A 17754-nucleotide genomic window follows, 5' to 3' on the forward strand; every position below is an offset into this window, starting at 1 on the left:
ACTCCCAATGGGAGAGCTCCTTCATACTATACTGTCTGGTATATGTTCTTCTTTATTACTTTCCCTGATTTGTTTCCTATTGGTTTGTTGTATTTATTTGTTATTCACTATATATGTTCATTGTGTGACTGGCATCTGATGGAAAGAAAGTCAAGCCTTGGATATAAGGCTTGGGACCTCAGTTCACATTAAGGAACAACAATCAGGAGTTTAATTTGAACATAAAAATTATATCTCCTAAGTTAAAAATATTTAATAGAAAAGACAGACATATTTGTAACCCAGTACCCCCTCTCTGAGGAGAGGACAGTGACCTTTTGACTCAATGTCCCACTTCCCCTCCTGGCAAGAATCAAAGTCTCCCTTGAAGAATGGTGAGGAGAAAAGATACTAGAGTTACCTATTCTTGCCTCCCTATGAACTGCATTCAGACCCATGGGGACATACATAACCTACAAGAGTTAAACAAAACAATAACAGCACACCAACACTCCTTATGTACAACTAGATATAGGGATTGATTGATGATTTTATTGGTGTAGGGAGCATGTGGTGAAGAAATTCACTCTGCCAAAGCTGGTTGGCAACTCTCCTATACCTTATAGTCTTAAAGGGCTGCCTAGAGCAATAAGGTAATTCACTTACACAAGATCACAAAGTCAGTAAGTGTCAGACAGACTTGAACTCATATCTTCCTGACTCTGAGGTCAGCTCTTTATCCTCTACTCCAGGCTGCCTACATAAATAGAGTTTTAATATCCTCTTTCTGTATTCTGATATCTTGGACATCCAACTTTGGATACCACTAGTATAGAGTAATAGAGGGAAAATTCAAAGACCAAGAATGTGAGCCTCAGTTTTGCCATTGTACATCCACAATTGAGTCAGACAATGAAAAGGCTACAAAATAATTTAATGTCATGGTCTTCGCCTTCAGCTTGGATAATTTAGGTTTAGAGATAGTGCTAATCTGACTAGCAACAACATACACACCATAGTGCATTACAGTTTAAAAGTGCTTTATTTATATCATCTTATTAGATCATTACATGAAATTATGAGCTCAGGCATTTGAGGGGAGGGTTCTAAATAAGTGATTTTATTCATGTGGGGAACTCCCTGAAACTCTCCACTGATAAAGATAAGCAACTCATCTTCAACTTATGCTTTTAAAGAGTTGTCTGGAGCACTGAGAGATATATAGACTTGTCCAGTAATACAAAGCTAGTATGTGTCAGAGGCAGGATTTGAACCTAGGTGTTTTTGATGCTGGGGGCAGCTATATGGTGCAGTGGATAGAACACCAGGCCTAGAGTCAGGAAGACCTGAGTTCACATCAAACCTTAGACACTTACAAGCTGTGTGGCCCTAAGCAAGTCACTTAATTCTTTTTTACCTTAGTTTCTCAACTATAAAACATTGAAGAAAAACATGGCAAATCGCTCTGGTATCTTTGCCAAGAAAACCCTATGAACAAGTCCCTGGAATCATGAAGAGTCAGACATGACTAAACAATTGAACAACAACAATTTCCTGATGTCAAGGCCAGCCTTCTCTGAAATAGATGATGTTATCTTTTAAAATGAATGTTATTACCTCTGGGTTTGTTCAGATGTGGAAACTGAGACTCAATAAAGTTAAGCATCTTGTTCAGAGTCCCATGACACATGAACTAAGAAACATGAAGCAACTAGAAGATCATGATGTATAAGGAAAGGAGCACAGAAAATAGGCATTTGTATCCTATGTTTCAGGCACTGTGCTAAGTTCTTTACAAATATTACTTAATTTTATTTTCACAACAACCCTGAAAGATTGATGTAAACAGAGATTAAGCAGCTTTCCCAGAGTCACACAGCTAATAAGTATGTGGCCCTGGATTTGAACTCAGGTCTTTATGAGTCCAAGTCATATTTATCCACTTTGTCCACTGTACTACTTAGCTGTCACTTGCAACATGCTATCTTCCATCTCTGATTCTTTGTCCTTGCTGTTCTCCATGCCTGAAATGAAGGCCCATCACCCTTTTCCCATTTAGAATGCCTTTTTTTCTGAAAATCAATTGAGAAAGAATTATCATGAGAAAATTAACCACTAGGTCATCATTTTTCTTTTCGCTACAATAATTTGTGAAGATTGTGAGACCCGCTTTAGCCCCTTACCACCTGAAGAAGGCTGAAAGCCTCAACTGGCCAATTGGAGAAGATGATTTGAGCCCTTCTGGAGTGACATACCAAAAATCCTCTGTAATACTCGCTGAGTGAACCCAAAATCCTCTTGCTGTGTCAGCAACCACAAAACCAGGTTAAGTTTGCACAAATATCCTGAGTCGGGCACGTCCTTGCCTTATGGAAATTGTAATCTTGGCTCACAAAAGACCAGACATCCTGAGTCAGGGATATTTCCTAGCTTCACGGCTTTATACTGTGTAAAGCCTAACCCCAAAGTGAGCTCCATTCCAACTGCAGCTCTGCATGGATGCTGCCAGCTTCAGAGAAATAAAAGCACGCATACAACTTAATTCTGTTGTCTTTCTTAGATTGAACTCTGGGGTTGACAAGATACATGGAGAAGTTATGACCCATCAATAAGGGAATACTTACACTGCTGAAATGAATGACCTCTAACATGTTGAAGTACAGTATACTAATTCAAACACTGTGCAAATGACAGAAGATATGCAGTTTTAAAAATAGTTATTGTTTTAAATTCAAAAATGATCATTTCATCCCATGTCTTTCAACATACTTGCCAATAAGCTGCTCACAAGTTTTGCTTGCTGAGACTGTGGTAGGACCAACCCTTCCAAAGAACATCTTAAGGTCCTTAATAATGTTTGTGCCTTCTCCAAATTGGACACTCATTCCAGCATTAACAATTGCAAATGCATTTTCAAAACGCTGTGCTTGTCGTTGGGCTGTTATAAAGTCCCACTAAAAAGAGAAAAGCTCTGAATTGTTATCCCAAGGCATGAGAAGCTTATAGAATGAAGTAAATAGTCTGTTGTCCTTGCTATCCTCAATGTCCAGGATGCACCAGTAATCTGAATGCTTACACTGAAGGGGATCAAGCAAATGAGACTCTATGTAAGTGATAACATACTTGATGGAAGAACCTAAACCATTCTCATTTTAACTGGATGTTGTTGTAGTGAGTAGATGAAGTGGTGGCAGTTGTCTCATACCACTGAGTATACCCTGCATATATCAGGGGCATTAGAGAAGAAGTAACTGGATTCCCTAACTGAGGATTATCAAACAGTAATCAGGCTGTCAGCTTATCTCAACAAATCATGGGAAGTTATATATAAGAGACTTGGAAGAGAAGATTCAGAATGACAGAGGAAGTCTGGAGAAAATAACAATGGACTAAGGAGACCCATGCTCAGGGAGACCCTAGCCTGGCTTGCCCATGGAGAAATACAAGTAGAAGTGACAAGTTTCTCAAGGACCAACAGAATAGCACTTAAAGTTTTGGAGGCAGAAGATTCTTAGTCTAAGTAGACAGTCACATTGTGGAAATCAGTATAAACCAACAGAGAGCCTAGAATGGCACTTCCCTATGAGGGAACTGAAATGCCTCTCTGGTGAGGTAGTTGATTTGACTGTTGTAGCAATAACCTATTCTCTTAAACAGTAATTTAATCTTTTTGTTTTCCAAATGGCCAATTGTGATGACATAGACATGGGCAATCGATGAAGAGAGTTGGGGAATAACAACAGAGTAGATAACCTCTCCGTCATGAAGTTCTTCTTTGAGAGATGTTGTGGTTAAAAATTCCTCTATCAGGATTTGACATTTGCCTTCTGCTGGAGAAAATACTTGTTTGAAAAAGAATTTAACAAACCACAGAGCATCCTGTACTTTATAAGGTTAAAGTTTATTGAATCTATTTTTTTTAATTTACTTGTGGATAAAGAAAAGGAATCTTGCAGTTCTGCAATCCTCAGTAGTATGTATTCGTTATATCTGATTTTTAAAAATTTCTTTAAAATGTATACCATGTTTACTCTAAGGATGTCGATGTATTGTTCAATAAGAGAAAAATTAATGTGCCTGGCAAATATCATTTCATCTCAAATGGGAAGTCCTTCAAGAAAACTTGCTTCCTCTTGATACTCTGAGAAATTTTAAAATTTTATTATAAAAATTTTAGTCTCCAACAAATTTATAGTCTGATGTCCTATTGGGATATGAGTTCTAGATTGGGATTATTCTAGATGATTTTAAATTGGGATTCAGTTCTAGAAAGTGAGGCTGGAGGAATAATAATTTTGACAGATGCTATCATACTGTAAAGGCTTTGTGTACAGGTCTGCAAGTGTACTGAGTATGTTTGTTGTCCCTTGTACAAAGAGGTTTATTCTCAGAAATTTGGTCAGCAGATGATTTGTTTTGTTTTACTCTCTGTCATAACAACTCCTAAAGATTGTTTGATAAGACATGGAGAGGTTGTCATTTATGTTGGTGGAAGGATTTCATCTATTTCAATGAAATCACAGATGTTTTGAAGTAATAAGAAGCAATAATAGTTAAAAATAGAAAATTCAGTGATACCTAACATATCTTCTTCAACTTAAAGAATTTTGGCAAAGTTTAAGCTATAGGTATATGCTGCTAAATGTGCAAGATGAAAATGGAAAAAATTAATCAAATATTGGATAATTTGTCTAAAATTTATGAACTGGTTAGATATTGTCTGTAGGGTAGATGTTTGATACTATTCAATTCAAATATTTATCAGATGCCATCTCTGTTCCAGGCAGTATGCTAAGCTCAGGGCATACAAAGGCAAAAATCAGTCTCTGCTCTCAAAGAGCTCATCTGTTTATAGAGACTAAATTGAATACTTACTGATTTGGGACCAAAGAATAACTTTCATTCAGTGATTTATGATAAGCTTCTACTTAACTACCAATAACATTTACGAAGCAAACAGATAATTTGGTATCTTACCTTTGGAGATTAAATTGAGGATGGTCTTCCCTGCTGACAGAATGGGGTTGATATCAGAATAATCATGTTTGCTTGCCACATGCCCTCCTAAAGTCTAAAAAAAAAAAGAAATGAAAAGAAAATATATAAATATTTTCATCTCTAATTGCTGGAATAATTGATTATATGCCTCTCTGTTGAGCAAATTTGGGGCTCACTTTCATTCCAAAAAGGCCTTGAGCTACTCTTGGGCAGATTGTGTTCAATCATTCAGTTGTATCTGCCTATTTGTGACTCCATGTGGTTTTCTTGGCAAAGATACTGCAGTGGTTTACCATTTCCTTCTCCTTTGTGTCCCCATTTTACAGATGAGGAACTGAGGCAAGTAAGGGTTAAGTGACTTGCCCAGGGTCACATAGTTAGCAAGTGTCTTAAGTCAGAGTGTGAACTCAGATCTTCCTGACTCCAGGCCCAGTGCTGTATCCACTGTACCACCTAGCTGCTGGGAGGAGTGTACCTGAGTCTTTTTTTTTTAATCTATATAGCAGGATCAGCACAGATCTATTTTCTATGCCAGATCCTGAAGTGATTGGCTCTGATTTAAGGGAAGAGAGGAAATGCACTGAGAGAATAAGAGTTCAATTTCTATACCTAGTCCTTGGCCTTAAGATAAAAAGTGCTAGACCAAGAAAAACAACTATACAGGAGATTTTTGGCAACATAGACTCATGTCTACTAAGTCGTAAAAATATGTCATCTTATTTTACAGAAGCAGATTTGAAAGCTGAAAAGAGCTTTAGCAGTCATTTAATACCACCTCTTGTTTTACAAATGGGGAAATTGAGTCCCAAAGAGGGATCATGGGATTATAGCTTTAAAGCCAGAAGGAAGTATTTCAGTTATCATCTAGTCCAACCCTTTCATTCTACAGATGAAGAAAATGAGGCCCAGGAATGTTAAGACATTTGTCTAAGGTCATAGAGGTAATAAATATCAGAAGTAGGGTTTGAACTCAGGTTGTCTTACTCAGTGCTCTTTCTACTATACCTCAAGGAGAATTGACTTGTTCAAGAGTTCATGATGAGTCAGTTGTAGAGACCAGAATTAGAACCCAGGTCTTCTGCTTTCTTAGGACAGGACTCTTCCCGCTACATTCCCTGCCTCTTATTTTGGCAACACAAGACCAATCAAAGCATGATGGTGGTTTCTCATTGTTGACTTGGACTTGATGTAAAAGCTACATCACTGTTTTTCTGACAGGGCTAGATATCTCTAACTCGGGATGCTAACTGTAAAAAAAAGGTGAACTCACAGCCATGTTTCGGATCTGCTGTCCTGCCAATGTTCGCAAGTGCTTTAGGAGAGCACGGTATGTTTTAGTCTTCTCTTTTGGCTCCTTTGAAACTGTGGAAGCCAAAATTTCTTTCATTTCAGCCAGGGTACATCCAGCACCTATTGTTATACCTGCAATTAAGACAAATGGAGCTGGTCAGATTTATTTAGAATGATAGAAACTAAAGATCCCCCAAGTTGAGTTTTTTTTTGGGGGGGAAGGGTGATTTGAATTAGAAACATTCAATCATTTATCCATTCAACAACTGATGATAATAGAAACCATTCATAATGATGATAATCTATATAGGAATAATTGAGCAATGACTGAAGCTTGAAATTTAGCCATGAACTTTCCCTTAAAAAAAGACAATTTTCATATGTTTTGCTTGCCTCTGGGAATATAATACATGTTTATGTACCTATATATCTATAGATTTTATGTGTTTTCGTTTTTGAAAAATAATGCTCAGTTCAAGTCAAGTGCAATCTTGTGCATAAAGCTTTTTTTTAATCCTCCAAGGACCGGTTCCTTTGATAAAAGAATAAAATAAACAACAAAAACACTTTGTATTTATTTTGCATTTGTTTGTGTGTGTGTGTATGTGTGCATATCTATATATGTGTGTACATGCTGTCTTCCCTGAGAAAATGAAGCTTTTTAAAGATAGAGATTTTATTTCTCATTTTTGTATCACCAGTGCCTGGCACAGTACCTGCCATATAATGTGTGTTTATTAATGCTTGTTGATGGATTAGTTGATTGTTTATTCACCCCCAGCTGTTATCTTCCTCTCTCTTGAAATTATTTTGTATTTAGTTAACTGTGCATATGTTGCATCTCACTAGGACAATATAAGATACTTAAAGCAGGAATTCATCCAGATGGTTGAGAGTAAGAGCTGTTTCATTTCTGCCTTTATAATCACAGTCTAGCATAGCTTGCACATAGTAGATACATCATAGGTATATGCTGAATTAAGTCAAATGATGTAGATTTTAGAGAGAAGAATAGGGAGTAGTAAGTGTAGGACTGACTCCTTATCCTAACCACAATATTAACTTTACATGTTCTGCCTTTTTATAAGGCATGCCCTGTGTATACAAACAGAGAATGATATTTTCTGAGTCACTGACTCATGAAGAATAAAAAGGTTCTTGCCTCCATCCCTAAGCTTGTGCTAATGATCAAAACCACTTCCAGTGAGGAGACTAGCTTGGTATAATTGGGAGTTGACTAAAACTTGTTAGGCCATGCAATTTCTCCTATTTAAAAAATAATAAAGGAGACTAGCCTTTTATGTTCTACCTGTCTCTAAGAATAGCACACACATATATTTATCCATTTATTGACAAATTCTATCTAATTTTTGGAAAAAGTTTAGTCATGAGGTTTAGGGTTTAAGGTTTAGGTGATTGATTAATTAAAACATATTCTTCTTTCAGGTCCAAAGTATGAAAGTAATGAGATATATATTTTAGTTACTTTCTCTAAATTAATGTATTTTCAATTCAAATAAGTTCAACAAACATTTGTTGAGCACTTACCAAGGACAAGACATTATGCTATTTTTGATGTTAGTTTTTATGAAGACTTTTGTAAAGTTCGAGTGTAATATGTTCTTTTGACTTTGGAAAGTAATCATATTGCTTCTTTGCTATTAAAGGGGGCTTTAGCTAGGTAGGGTAAATGGAAATTTCCCCTCAGATATATACTTGAAGTTCAAAGCTGGAATATTTGCATAAGACATTCCTTGCTCATGGAGAGAATGATGATGTTAGCACAGTGCCCTGCATATAGTGGTCATTTAACAAATTTGACATGCATTGATTTGGCTGAAAGTTGAGGTCCTGTGTGAGGCCTGGAGTTGGCATAAGGGCTTTGGAGACTGAGACCTTCTTCATACTTGTTTCAAGAGAGGACATATATAGTTCCAGACTCCCTTTTGAGAGAGAAAAAGACAGTCAGAGAGACACATTTTGGGAAGTGGTAGGCAGACATATGGAGGAGCTGGCATTTCAACATGTCTCTGATTTTCATCTTGCCTTCCTAAAAGCTTCAGATAATTTCTCCTTGGCTGGGGATTCTCACTTGGTTGAGCTGGGCTATCTTCCTACCAAGGAGTAATATTATTATCTCTGTGTTATTATTGTCTGGCATATTCTAATTTGCATAAATTCTCTGATTTCTGTTTGCTTTCTGATGGGAAAGATACAGTGTTTGTTTTATCTTGTTTTGGGGTTTTTTGGGGGGTTTTTTTGGTTTTGTTTTTTTTTTTTGCTATTCACTATTTGTGAAGATCTTTTGTGTAACTAGAATTTGGTGGAAAGGAGTCAAGTCTTTGGAAACAAGCTTGGGTACTTCTTTCTCCTTAAGGGATGATAACAAGGAAAATAGTTTAAATTCTCTACATTAACAATTTTAAGGGAGGAAGAATCAATATAATTTTAGTGTAGTTCCCTCTTTTTGAGGAGAACAGCGTGGCCAAGTTGGTGACTTTTTCTCTCACTCCCATCCATGCAAGAATTAAAATCTCCATTGTAGGGACATGGGAAACTTTACAGAGATATCTATTCATGCATTCCCATTTGTCACATTTAGAAAACCCATGTAGAAATAGGCATAACCTATGTGACCAATACATATACCCTAAAAAATTGACCCATAATCTCATATCACTTCAGCATTCATGGAATTTGCCCAGATCCTTACTTCATACAATGTTAGTCATACTGGACAGCTAGAAATTCTCTATTCTTATCTTGTCTCTTCTAGCTGTGCTTACAACACTCTCCATATCTGGAACAAATCCTTTCTCTGTAAGCCCACACCAGGTACTTTCTTCCTCCAGAAAGCCTGTTTTTGTCCCCTCATTTAGAAGTTATACCTCCCCTTTGGAACTACCCACATAACTCACTCACTTCTACTATACACTTATTCACTTTTTTTTGAGAGGGGGCTAGGCAATTGGGTTAAGTGACTTGCCCAGCATCACATAGCTCGTAAATGTCAAGTGTCTGAGGCTGGATTTGAACTCAGGGCCTGACTCCAAGGTCAGTGCTCTATTCACCATGCCACCTAGCTGTCCCTCCACTTAGTCACTTTCTAACTAGAACTGTAGTTATTTTTATACAACACATACCCTTCTGGAGTATAAGCTCCTCAAGGGCAGGAGTTGGACCTTTTTGTCCTTATATAACTAGTGCCTGGAAGAGTGGTTTGGACATAGTCAGCACTTCACAAATATTTGTTGAATTTGATTAGCCTGGGTATTGGTATCTGTTAGTCTAAATATCTTCCTAGTTCATTGTGCCATTTTTTATATTCAATTCAACATGACTGACATTGAGCATGTTTGAGTGGATTACAGAAAACTATATATCCTTTCCAAGATTTGGTTTGTTTTCAAGCATCATATGTGGCTCTATATGATATCAATGGCACATGCCTGTATGCAGCAAGGATGGAAACCAAAAAGTAGTGATGACGATCCACAAGATAGACCCAATTAAGCCAGCAGAATCATTAGGAAAGGCATCTTCTATTCTCATGTATCACTTCAACTAAGTTTTTAGAAAAGAGTAGTATTGTTTATTATTATAGATTATAGAATTTACATAAAAGAATATTAGCACTACATGGGACCTTAGTGATTATCCTGTATAATCCCTTCATTTTAGATCAGAAAATTGAGATCCAGAGAGGCAGAATAAATTGAAAAGCCAAGATTCATGGAATATTCAGCTGAAAGAGAATTTAGAGTTCATTCAGTTTCATCTTTTTATTTTATATATGAAGATATTGAAGCCCAGAGAATCAAAATAATTTATCCAAGGTCAAACTAGAGGGCACATGATCTGAGAATAAAACTCAAGTCTTCTCACTCCAAGTCTGGTGCTTTTTCCACAAGGTGAGTGTTCAATCAATATTAGTTAATGAGATCATCTGAACCACTTTGTGGGTCAATTTGAAAAGGGTCAATTGACAGACACTTTATGATTATGAGGTTATAAATTGAATATTCAGATGATTGTAGTGAATCATAAATATTCTAATATGAAGATTCCATTAATAATCATTAGCAACATCTTACTAGTAAAATAAAGTACTTACCATCATCTGTAAAATCCACAAAATTTAATTCTGTAAGTCCAGTTGGAGATATAATAATAGGGTGGAATTCTCCTTTTAATTTCTTATTTAGTCCTTCAATGAAAAGTTATTTAGAGGTTTAATTAAAGGAAGCTGAGACTCTCCTTTAGTAACTATTAAATATATAAAACTGGCTGACATTCCAGAGCTGACTGTGACTTCAAGGAATCATTTACAAAAACAAACAAACCCCACAAACCATTCTAAAAGACCATATTTATGAATTCTAAAGTAACAAACTTCTATCTACATAACTGAGACTTTCCAGGGAGTTTAAAATACTATCTCATACAATCTTATTGCTATCATACATGAATGAAAGGCAAACTTTAAAAGGGATAATAATGGATAAGAAATTCAGTTTTCTTCAAGGACCTCAGTGACAAAAGATGTTTTGTTATTCCACTCACCTACTGTGGTGTTACCCATGACAAGGGGTGCTGTAGGGTACTTCATTCTTAGCTCCAAAAGTTCACTCATATTAGCAGGGGATATCCACATAACCCTCTCTCCACAGAAAATAAGAGTTTTCTTTTGGGGATCTTCTGCCATCCTCTAGAGGGAAACAAAGCATAGAAAATGCTAGGGAGTAGTTCTCAGGTGAAAAAGTCTAAAGCAAAACTAGCCATAAAAAGTGAACACCATTTTGGAGTTATAAACTCTGAGTTTTGCAGGGCTAAAATGATGGTTTAATAGAGCTAGAAGGGATCTCAGAAATCATACCTATGAGATGGACTATAATGACAAAAAGGGAAAACGATAAATGCTGGAAGGGATGTGGAAAAATTGAGAAGCTAACGCACTATTGTTGGAGCTGTGAACTGGTCCAACCTTTCTGGAGAACAATTTAGAACTATTCTCAAAAAGAAATAAAGTGGTGCATAACCTTTGGCTCAGTAATACCACTGCTAAGTCTGTATCACAAAAAGATCAAAGAAAAGGCAAAAGGACCTGTATTTACAAAAATATTTACAGCAATTCTTTTTGTGGTATAACAGAATTGGAAATTGAGCAGATGCCTATCAATTGGGGAATGGCTGAACAAGTTTTGGTATATGATTGCGATGGAATACTGCTGTGCTGTAAAAAATGAAGAGAAGAATGGTTTCAGAAACAAATAAAAAGACATATGAATTTATGCAAAGTGAGGTAAGCAGAACCAGGAGAACATTGTACACAGTAACAGTAACATTGGAAGTATGATCAACTGTTAAAGACAGCTATTCTGATCAAGACAATGATCCAAGACAATTCCAAAGGACCCATAATGAAAGATGCTATCCACTCAAGAGAGAGAAGTGATTAACTCTAAGTGCAAATTGAAGCATAATTTTTTTTTTACTTTCCTTATGTTTCTTGCTTTTAAAAAAAAATTGCAACATGGCTAACATGGAAATGTGTTTTGCTTGACTTGACATGTATAGTTGATAATATATTGCTTGCCTTCTTAATTGGTGGGAGAGTGGTGAAAAGGAAGAAGATAATTTAGAAGTCAAGTTTTTTAAATGAATATTAAAAACAAAATTTTAAATCTAAATCTAAAATGTGGCTAAAGACTAATTTTTTGGAGGTATCTAATTATCAAGACACCTTACAAAACTGTGTTTCCATAAAGCTTATGAAATTCTGACATATGCAGGGGACAGCCCAGTGAAGAAAGTCTTTAAAGTGCTCTTTTCCTAAATCAAGTCAAATGCTTTTTATAATCAAACATCAATAAGCATAGTGTACCTTTTATATTTTATACCTTTTAGTCAATTGGGTTATTGTAAAGATGTGTTCTGGTATTGAATCATTTTTTGTGAATGCCAGGCTTCTCAGGATGTTATTAAGCATGCCCTTGATGGGTGAGTAGGTTATTATCATAAATGTGTTATATAGATGGGAAATATTCATGTGGGTTGAGCATTATTCCTACTAGCACACATTTACATAGAAATTAATTTTTCTTGAGTAATCTTTTTTTTTGTGACAATAAGGTCTGAGATTTTTCCCACACATTATTCTCCCCTCTTTCAGATATAAGAATATATTTGAACAGTTGAGTCTCTTGAATACTCTTCTCTAAAGATTTGCTTTTTGTCAACATTTTTCACTCTTCTATGAGGCAATGCATCATATACTTTTCCACTGTTTTTCTGCAATCTCTTACATATAGAAGAACATATTTAAAAATGGTGCTACCCTTGACTGCCATCCCTCATCTCATAAAGCATTTGCTAGATTAGTTCATTCCTAGGCCCTTTAATCCTCTTAATTGAAATGATTGACCTACATTGGTAAAAATTACTTAGAAAAACCATTAGTCTGTGCCCATCATGTTTCTTTTATCCTTTTCCACTTCCCAGAATAAATAGTTAAGTCATATTGGAGTTACATTACTTGGGTCTTCTCGTTTTATTTTTTTCTCTTCCAATTTGGTTCCAGTTTCAATTTATTTTTTTGCTTTTACAAGTTGGTTTGACTACACAGAAATGGTTAATTACTAAGTGACTCCCGAAACAGTCTCCCCAAGTTTGTTGTTTGTTAAAATACAAACATTTCCATTTTTGAGATGTTACCTTTTTCTTACTGTGCCCAATACCCTTTAACTCTTTTTTCAAAAACAAAAAGTATTTGTGAAACATAGTCATAAGACTGACTTCTTACTCTTAAACAAGGAACAACCTATTTTGCCCCAATTCTACCATATGACTATCTTTGCAAGAACAAAAATTTGCAAAAAACAAATTAAGTATATATTGATTGAATGTGGGAGTATCATCAAGTTCTTCATAGATTTTCTCTACTTCCTTATTTTCTATGGCAGATATTGGGAACTCTAGTTCTTTTTAAGATGATCTATTCATAAAGAATTATGCTACTGAATAACACCATACAAGATAACTATGTCTCTCATGAAATTATATTTTGTGTTGCCTTTAGATTTATGATAAAATCAATTCCATTGTTTCTCTACAAGATCTTTTAATTCATCCTTCCATTGACTGCAACTTCCTTTAGTTTTCTGGTATCCTCCTCTTGACAGAGAAGTGATGAATTTAGGATACAGAATGAGATATATTTTTTAAACATGACCAATGAGGGAATTTGTTTTGCTTGACTAAGTATATGTGTTACAAAGAATTTGTTTTTCTTTTCCCTTTTTTTAAACAAGGTGGGAATGGAGGGGACTAAAGATAGATTTTAAATTAAAAAATTAAACACTTTAAAAATGTTCCATTATTATTGACAATCAATAAACATTTATTAAGCACCTACTGTGGACTGGGCATTGTGCTAAGCTGAGGATACAAAAAGAGGAGTTAGAGAAGACTTCCTGTAGAAGATAGGATTTTGGTAAGGACTCATAGGAAGCCAAAGAGGTCAGAAGTCAGAGTGGAGGAGGGAGACCATTTCAGGCATGGGGTAGAGCCAGAGAAAATACCCAGACCTGAGAGATGGAATGTGTTGTTCATGAAATAGCCAGGAGGATGGTGTGACTTGTTTGAAGAGTATGTGTTGGGGAGCAAGGTATAAAAAGACTGGAAAAGTAGGAGAGGCATAGGTCATAAATGTCTTTAAATGACAAACAGAACTTTTTTGTATTTGCTGTAGAGGCAATAGGAAGCCACAGGAGTTTTTTGAGTAGGGGGCATGGTGTGAGTGGGGGGTGAAGTTTGGAGGTGTGTGACATGATCAAACCTGCATTGTAAGAAAATCACTTTAGTGGCTAAATTAAGAATGGATTGGAGTAGGAAGACACTTGAGGCAGAATGACCCACCAGTAGCCTATAGCAATAGTCCAGGAGGGAGGTGAGGAGGGCCTGCACTTGAGTAGTAACAGTGTCAGAACAGAGAACCATGCACATTTGAGAGCTGTGAAGGTGAAATTGACAAGCCTTGGCAATGGCTCAGATATGAGGGATGAAAAGGATGAGAGAAATCCAATCTTCCGAGATTGTGAGCCCTAGTGGCTAGGAGGAGGGTGTTGTCCTTCTACCATAATTGTTATGATTGTCAGGAGTCAGTTTCTCTAGCAGAATGTTGACTTGTTGGTCACTCAAAAAGGATCTCATTTTAGAGTGCCAACAGCTAAGTGAATGTTTATAGCATGATTAAAAACCACATAATTCTTTGCACCCTTAGTCTCCTCTTCCATCATTCTGAAACCATATGGAAGCAGAAGGAAGCTGAAGCATTTTCAAAAAAATATATTCAAAAAATTAACTTCATGGAAGTTAATGGATTTGTCTAAGGTTCTATGAACAAAAGTAGAGCCAGGCCTTGAACCTGTGTTTTCAGACTTCCAGGTCATTGTCCTTTCCTCCACATTGTATCTCTGTTCTCTAAAGTGTAGCTTAATCAAACCCTCTGGAACTCACCTGGTAGAACATTGGGAACATGGTGCTGGACTGTTATATTCTGATGATTATTAACTTTTTAAAAATATGATTAGTATTATACATAAGCATTAGTTAATGTTTTCTTCTAACATGACAAACCAGCATAAAAAAACAAAATGAAAATATCTTACTATTAGCTCAGGTGGAAATATAGGCTCCTGGGATGGATCAAAGGGTCGGAATTCACTTTCATCATACAGCTTAGTACACATCTCAAAAACAAACCAAATTAAATTTCATTAAATGGATGTTTCATGGAATAAAAGGATTCAGTTGCAAAAAGGAAAGAATCATGTTCTTTACCCTGAAGATTACTTCACTCCTTACTACTATTCCCATCCTGCCCCCTACACCCCAGAAGCATGATCAACTGTGGGCTGGTTCTCTTGAGTAACTATTTGAAAGGCCATGCTGTACCTTATTTTTTTTTTTGGTTACCACATATTTTAGTCATTGAAAGAAAGAAAATGGAATTCATCTAGATTTATGTAGTTCATTACCTAGCTACTTTGATCACCAAATTAACTTTACCTCAAATTGGAAGTGAAATTCATGACATACCTTTTCCTTCTTATCTAGGTAGAACTGCTTTTCCTCTTGATCCATGCAACATTTTCCTGTCCCTTGCAGTTGACAAACAGTTGATTCCTATAGAAATGACATCCTTTAGAAATGTGTTCATGTGTTAACTTTGCAGGGGTTTATTGAGTATCTAGTGTGTGTGTAGCTTTGTACTGGGTCCCACAGGGACTACAGCAGAAGTACAAGACATGATTTCTGCTCTCAAGTAACTTACAGTGAGAAGTGGGGAATGGAAAAAGGAGCTAAAAGGATTGCATAGATGAAACAGCTAGAAACCATGATGAGGAAACATGAAAACATATCTGTAACGGTACTATGCAGGAGATCTCTAAGTAATGAGGAAAGACAATGATGGACTGATCTAAGTACAGGATAGTTAGCCAAGGAAATGTTCTTGAAGGAAGTGAGGCTGGACCTGGAGTGCCAATAAAAATGTGCATTTTTTAAAAATCTAGAACAAATCATACGATAAGTAATCTTTCAAGAAATTACTCCACTCAGTAGCTTATGATTTCCACAGCATCCCCGCAGAACTGAAAGGCACTTCATCCTTTATTATAATTCCTATACTCACAAGATGAAGGTAGGACAATTATTTTGATAATTCAATCATATAGAAATTGTTATTTGGTGGGGGAGGAGGGGAGGCTGGTCCTACTAGACCAAGTAAGCTCTTTGTGAGAAGGATCTATTTTATTTATCTCCTTATCCCTAGCACCCAAACAAATTCCTTGCACAATGCAATTAATTTAATTTGTCTTTCATTAAACAAGCATTTATTAAGTACCTACTGTGAACCAGACACTATGCTAGTGCTGATAGTGCAAAGATGACAACAATCCTAGACTTCAAGGAGCTTACATTCTATCATCTTTTGACTTTCTTTATAACCTGAACAGTTAGCACAGTACCTAACATATAGTAGGTGCTTAAGAAATACTTATTGACTATTTCTTTGTATTTAAGAGTCTTTCACAATATACCCTCCTTGGAGGACTAAGGATAGTCTTTGTAACAGAAAGGTCACTATACAACAGTGGAGCTTACTTTAGAGGCTAAATGAGGGCGCCCAAAGTAAAGAAGTCAGCTAATTTCCACTATTTTCCATGGATTTGGTAGTACATAGAGCTTACAATTATGATAATAAAACAGAAGTTTTATTGACCGTAACTTCATATGTAAAGAGATAACAAAATCATTTAATTTTTAAGATTTTTGTAGTATAAATAATGAAACAGAATTTGACTTTTAAAAGTTAAGTACATGTAGTATTTTAAGCCTCCTTTTGACTAAATATTAATTTTAGCCTACTAAAATATGTAGATGAATTTACTTCCTTTAGAAAACTTATGTTATAGTAGGCATCTGACTCAAGTTGTGTTTTGCAGGACAGCTCCAAAGATATATCACTCTACATGTAAAATTTTACTTACTGTAAACTCAAAGTATCTTCCTTCTCTTGTTCCATACACCTTTTTGATCCAGTAATGCATTCCCAAATTCTTTTCTCATTGCCTGGTAACAACTCACCCTAACAATAATTGTATGGTTCAAAATCATTGGGTTCATCTTTACTCCTTTCTAATCCTTCACTCCCCATATTCAGGTAGTGACCAAACCATACAAATTTCTCTTCTGAAATGTCTCTGATATTTTAACAATATATTTCATTCTCATTGCCACTTTTTTAGTCCAGTCATCAAAATTTCCTGTTAGTGTCTTGCATCCAGTTCCCCCAATATGCCGTAGCTCGGGCCTATACAACCTGTGGCCTACAGGCCACAAGTTGTGCAGGCCTTCCCTAGCTCATGCTTGGATTCCAAGAACTGTTTCCCTGAAATATTTTTTTTTTCACTATGTCAGTCCCCTTGGACAAAAACCAACAGTGGCTTTATATTACTTGTCACATCCAAATCCAGGTGCAGACATGACCTACTCTGGATTCCTTTGCATCATTCAATAAAAATTATCAACTGGATAAACTTTCAACTATTCTATAACTGCAATTTTCTTTAATTTACTCACCTCACAGAAAGTCTTCCCACTTTCTACAATTGGTCGGTATCCAGTACATCGGCACAAATTACCTGAATAAGGAGAAAGTATGTATAGGTATGGAACTCTGTATATAATGTCAGAATTAGTTGATGTATGGATTAGTTTTGCTAGTTTTTCCTCTTCTTTTTCATTCTTTGCTCTAAGGGATGACTCTCTGGGAAGGGAAGGAAAGGAGCATTGGACTGATGTAAAAACAAAAGATATCAGTAATTTTTTTAATAAGGACATATATTTTAAGGAATTAAATATACAAACATATGCCATCTTGTCTCATATTATTAGTGGAATGAATAGAATGGCAATAAAATC

At 36.0% G+C, this 17754-nt stretch overlaps 1 protein-coding gene across 1 annotated transcript in view; it reads right to left on the minus strand.

The window, feature by feature from the left end:
* The window catches only part of LOC114030016 (aldehyde oxidase 4-like), an 88941-nt gene that overhangs the window by 45289 nt on the left and 25898 nt on the right, over nucleotides 1–17754 (minus strand). The window contains 9 exon segments of the mRNA XM_027844680.1: nucleotides 2749–2933; nucleotides 3556–3821; nucleotides 4957–5050; nucleotides 6248–6399; nucleotides 10382–10474; nucleotides 10831–10975; nucleotides 14937–15017; nucleotides 15367–15453; nucleotides 17413–17474. Of these exon segments, the coding sequence (XP_027700481.1) occupies nucleotides 2749–2933; nucleotides 3556–3821; nucleotides 4957–5050; nucleotides 6248–6399; nucleotides 10382–10474; nucleotides 10831–10975; nucleotides 14937–15017; nucleotides 15367–15453; nucleotides 17413–17474 (1165 nt within the window).

Source organism: Vombatus ursinus, unplaced genomic scaffold, assembly GCF_900497805.2.
Source record: "Vombatus ursinus unplaced genomic scaffold, bare-nosed wombat genome assembly UNPS02005226.1, whole genome shotgun sequence".
In the NCBI taxonomy this organism is placed as follows: Eukaryota; Metazoa; Chordata; class Mammalia; order Diprotodontia; family Vombatidae; genus Vombatus; species Vombatus ursinus.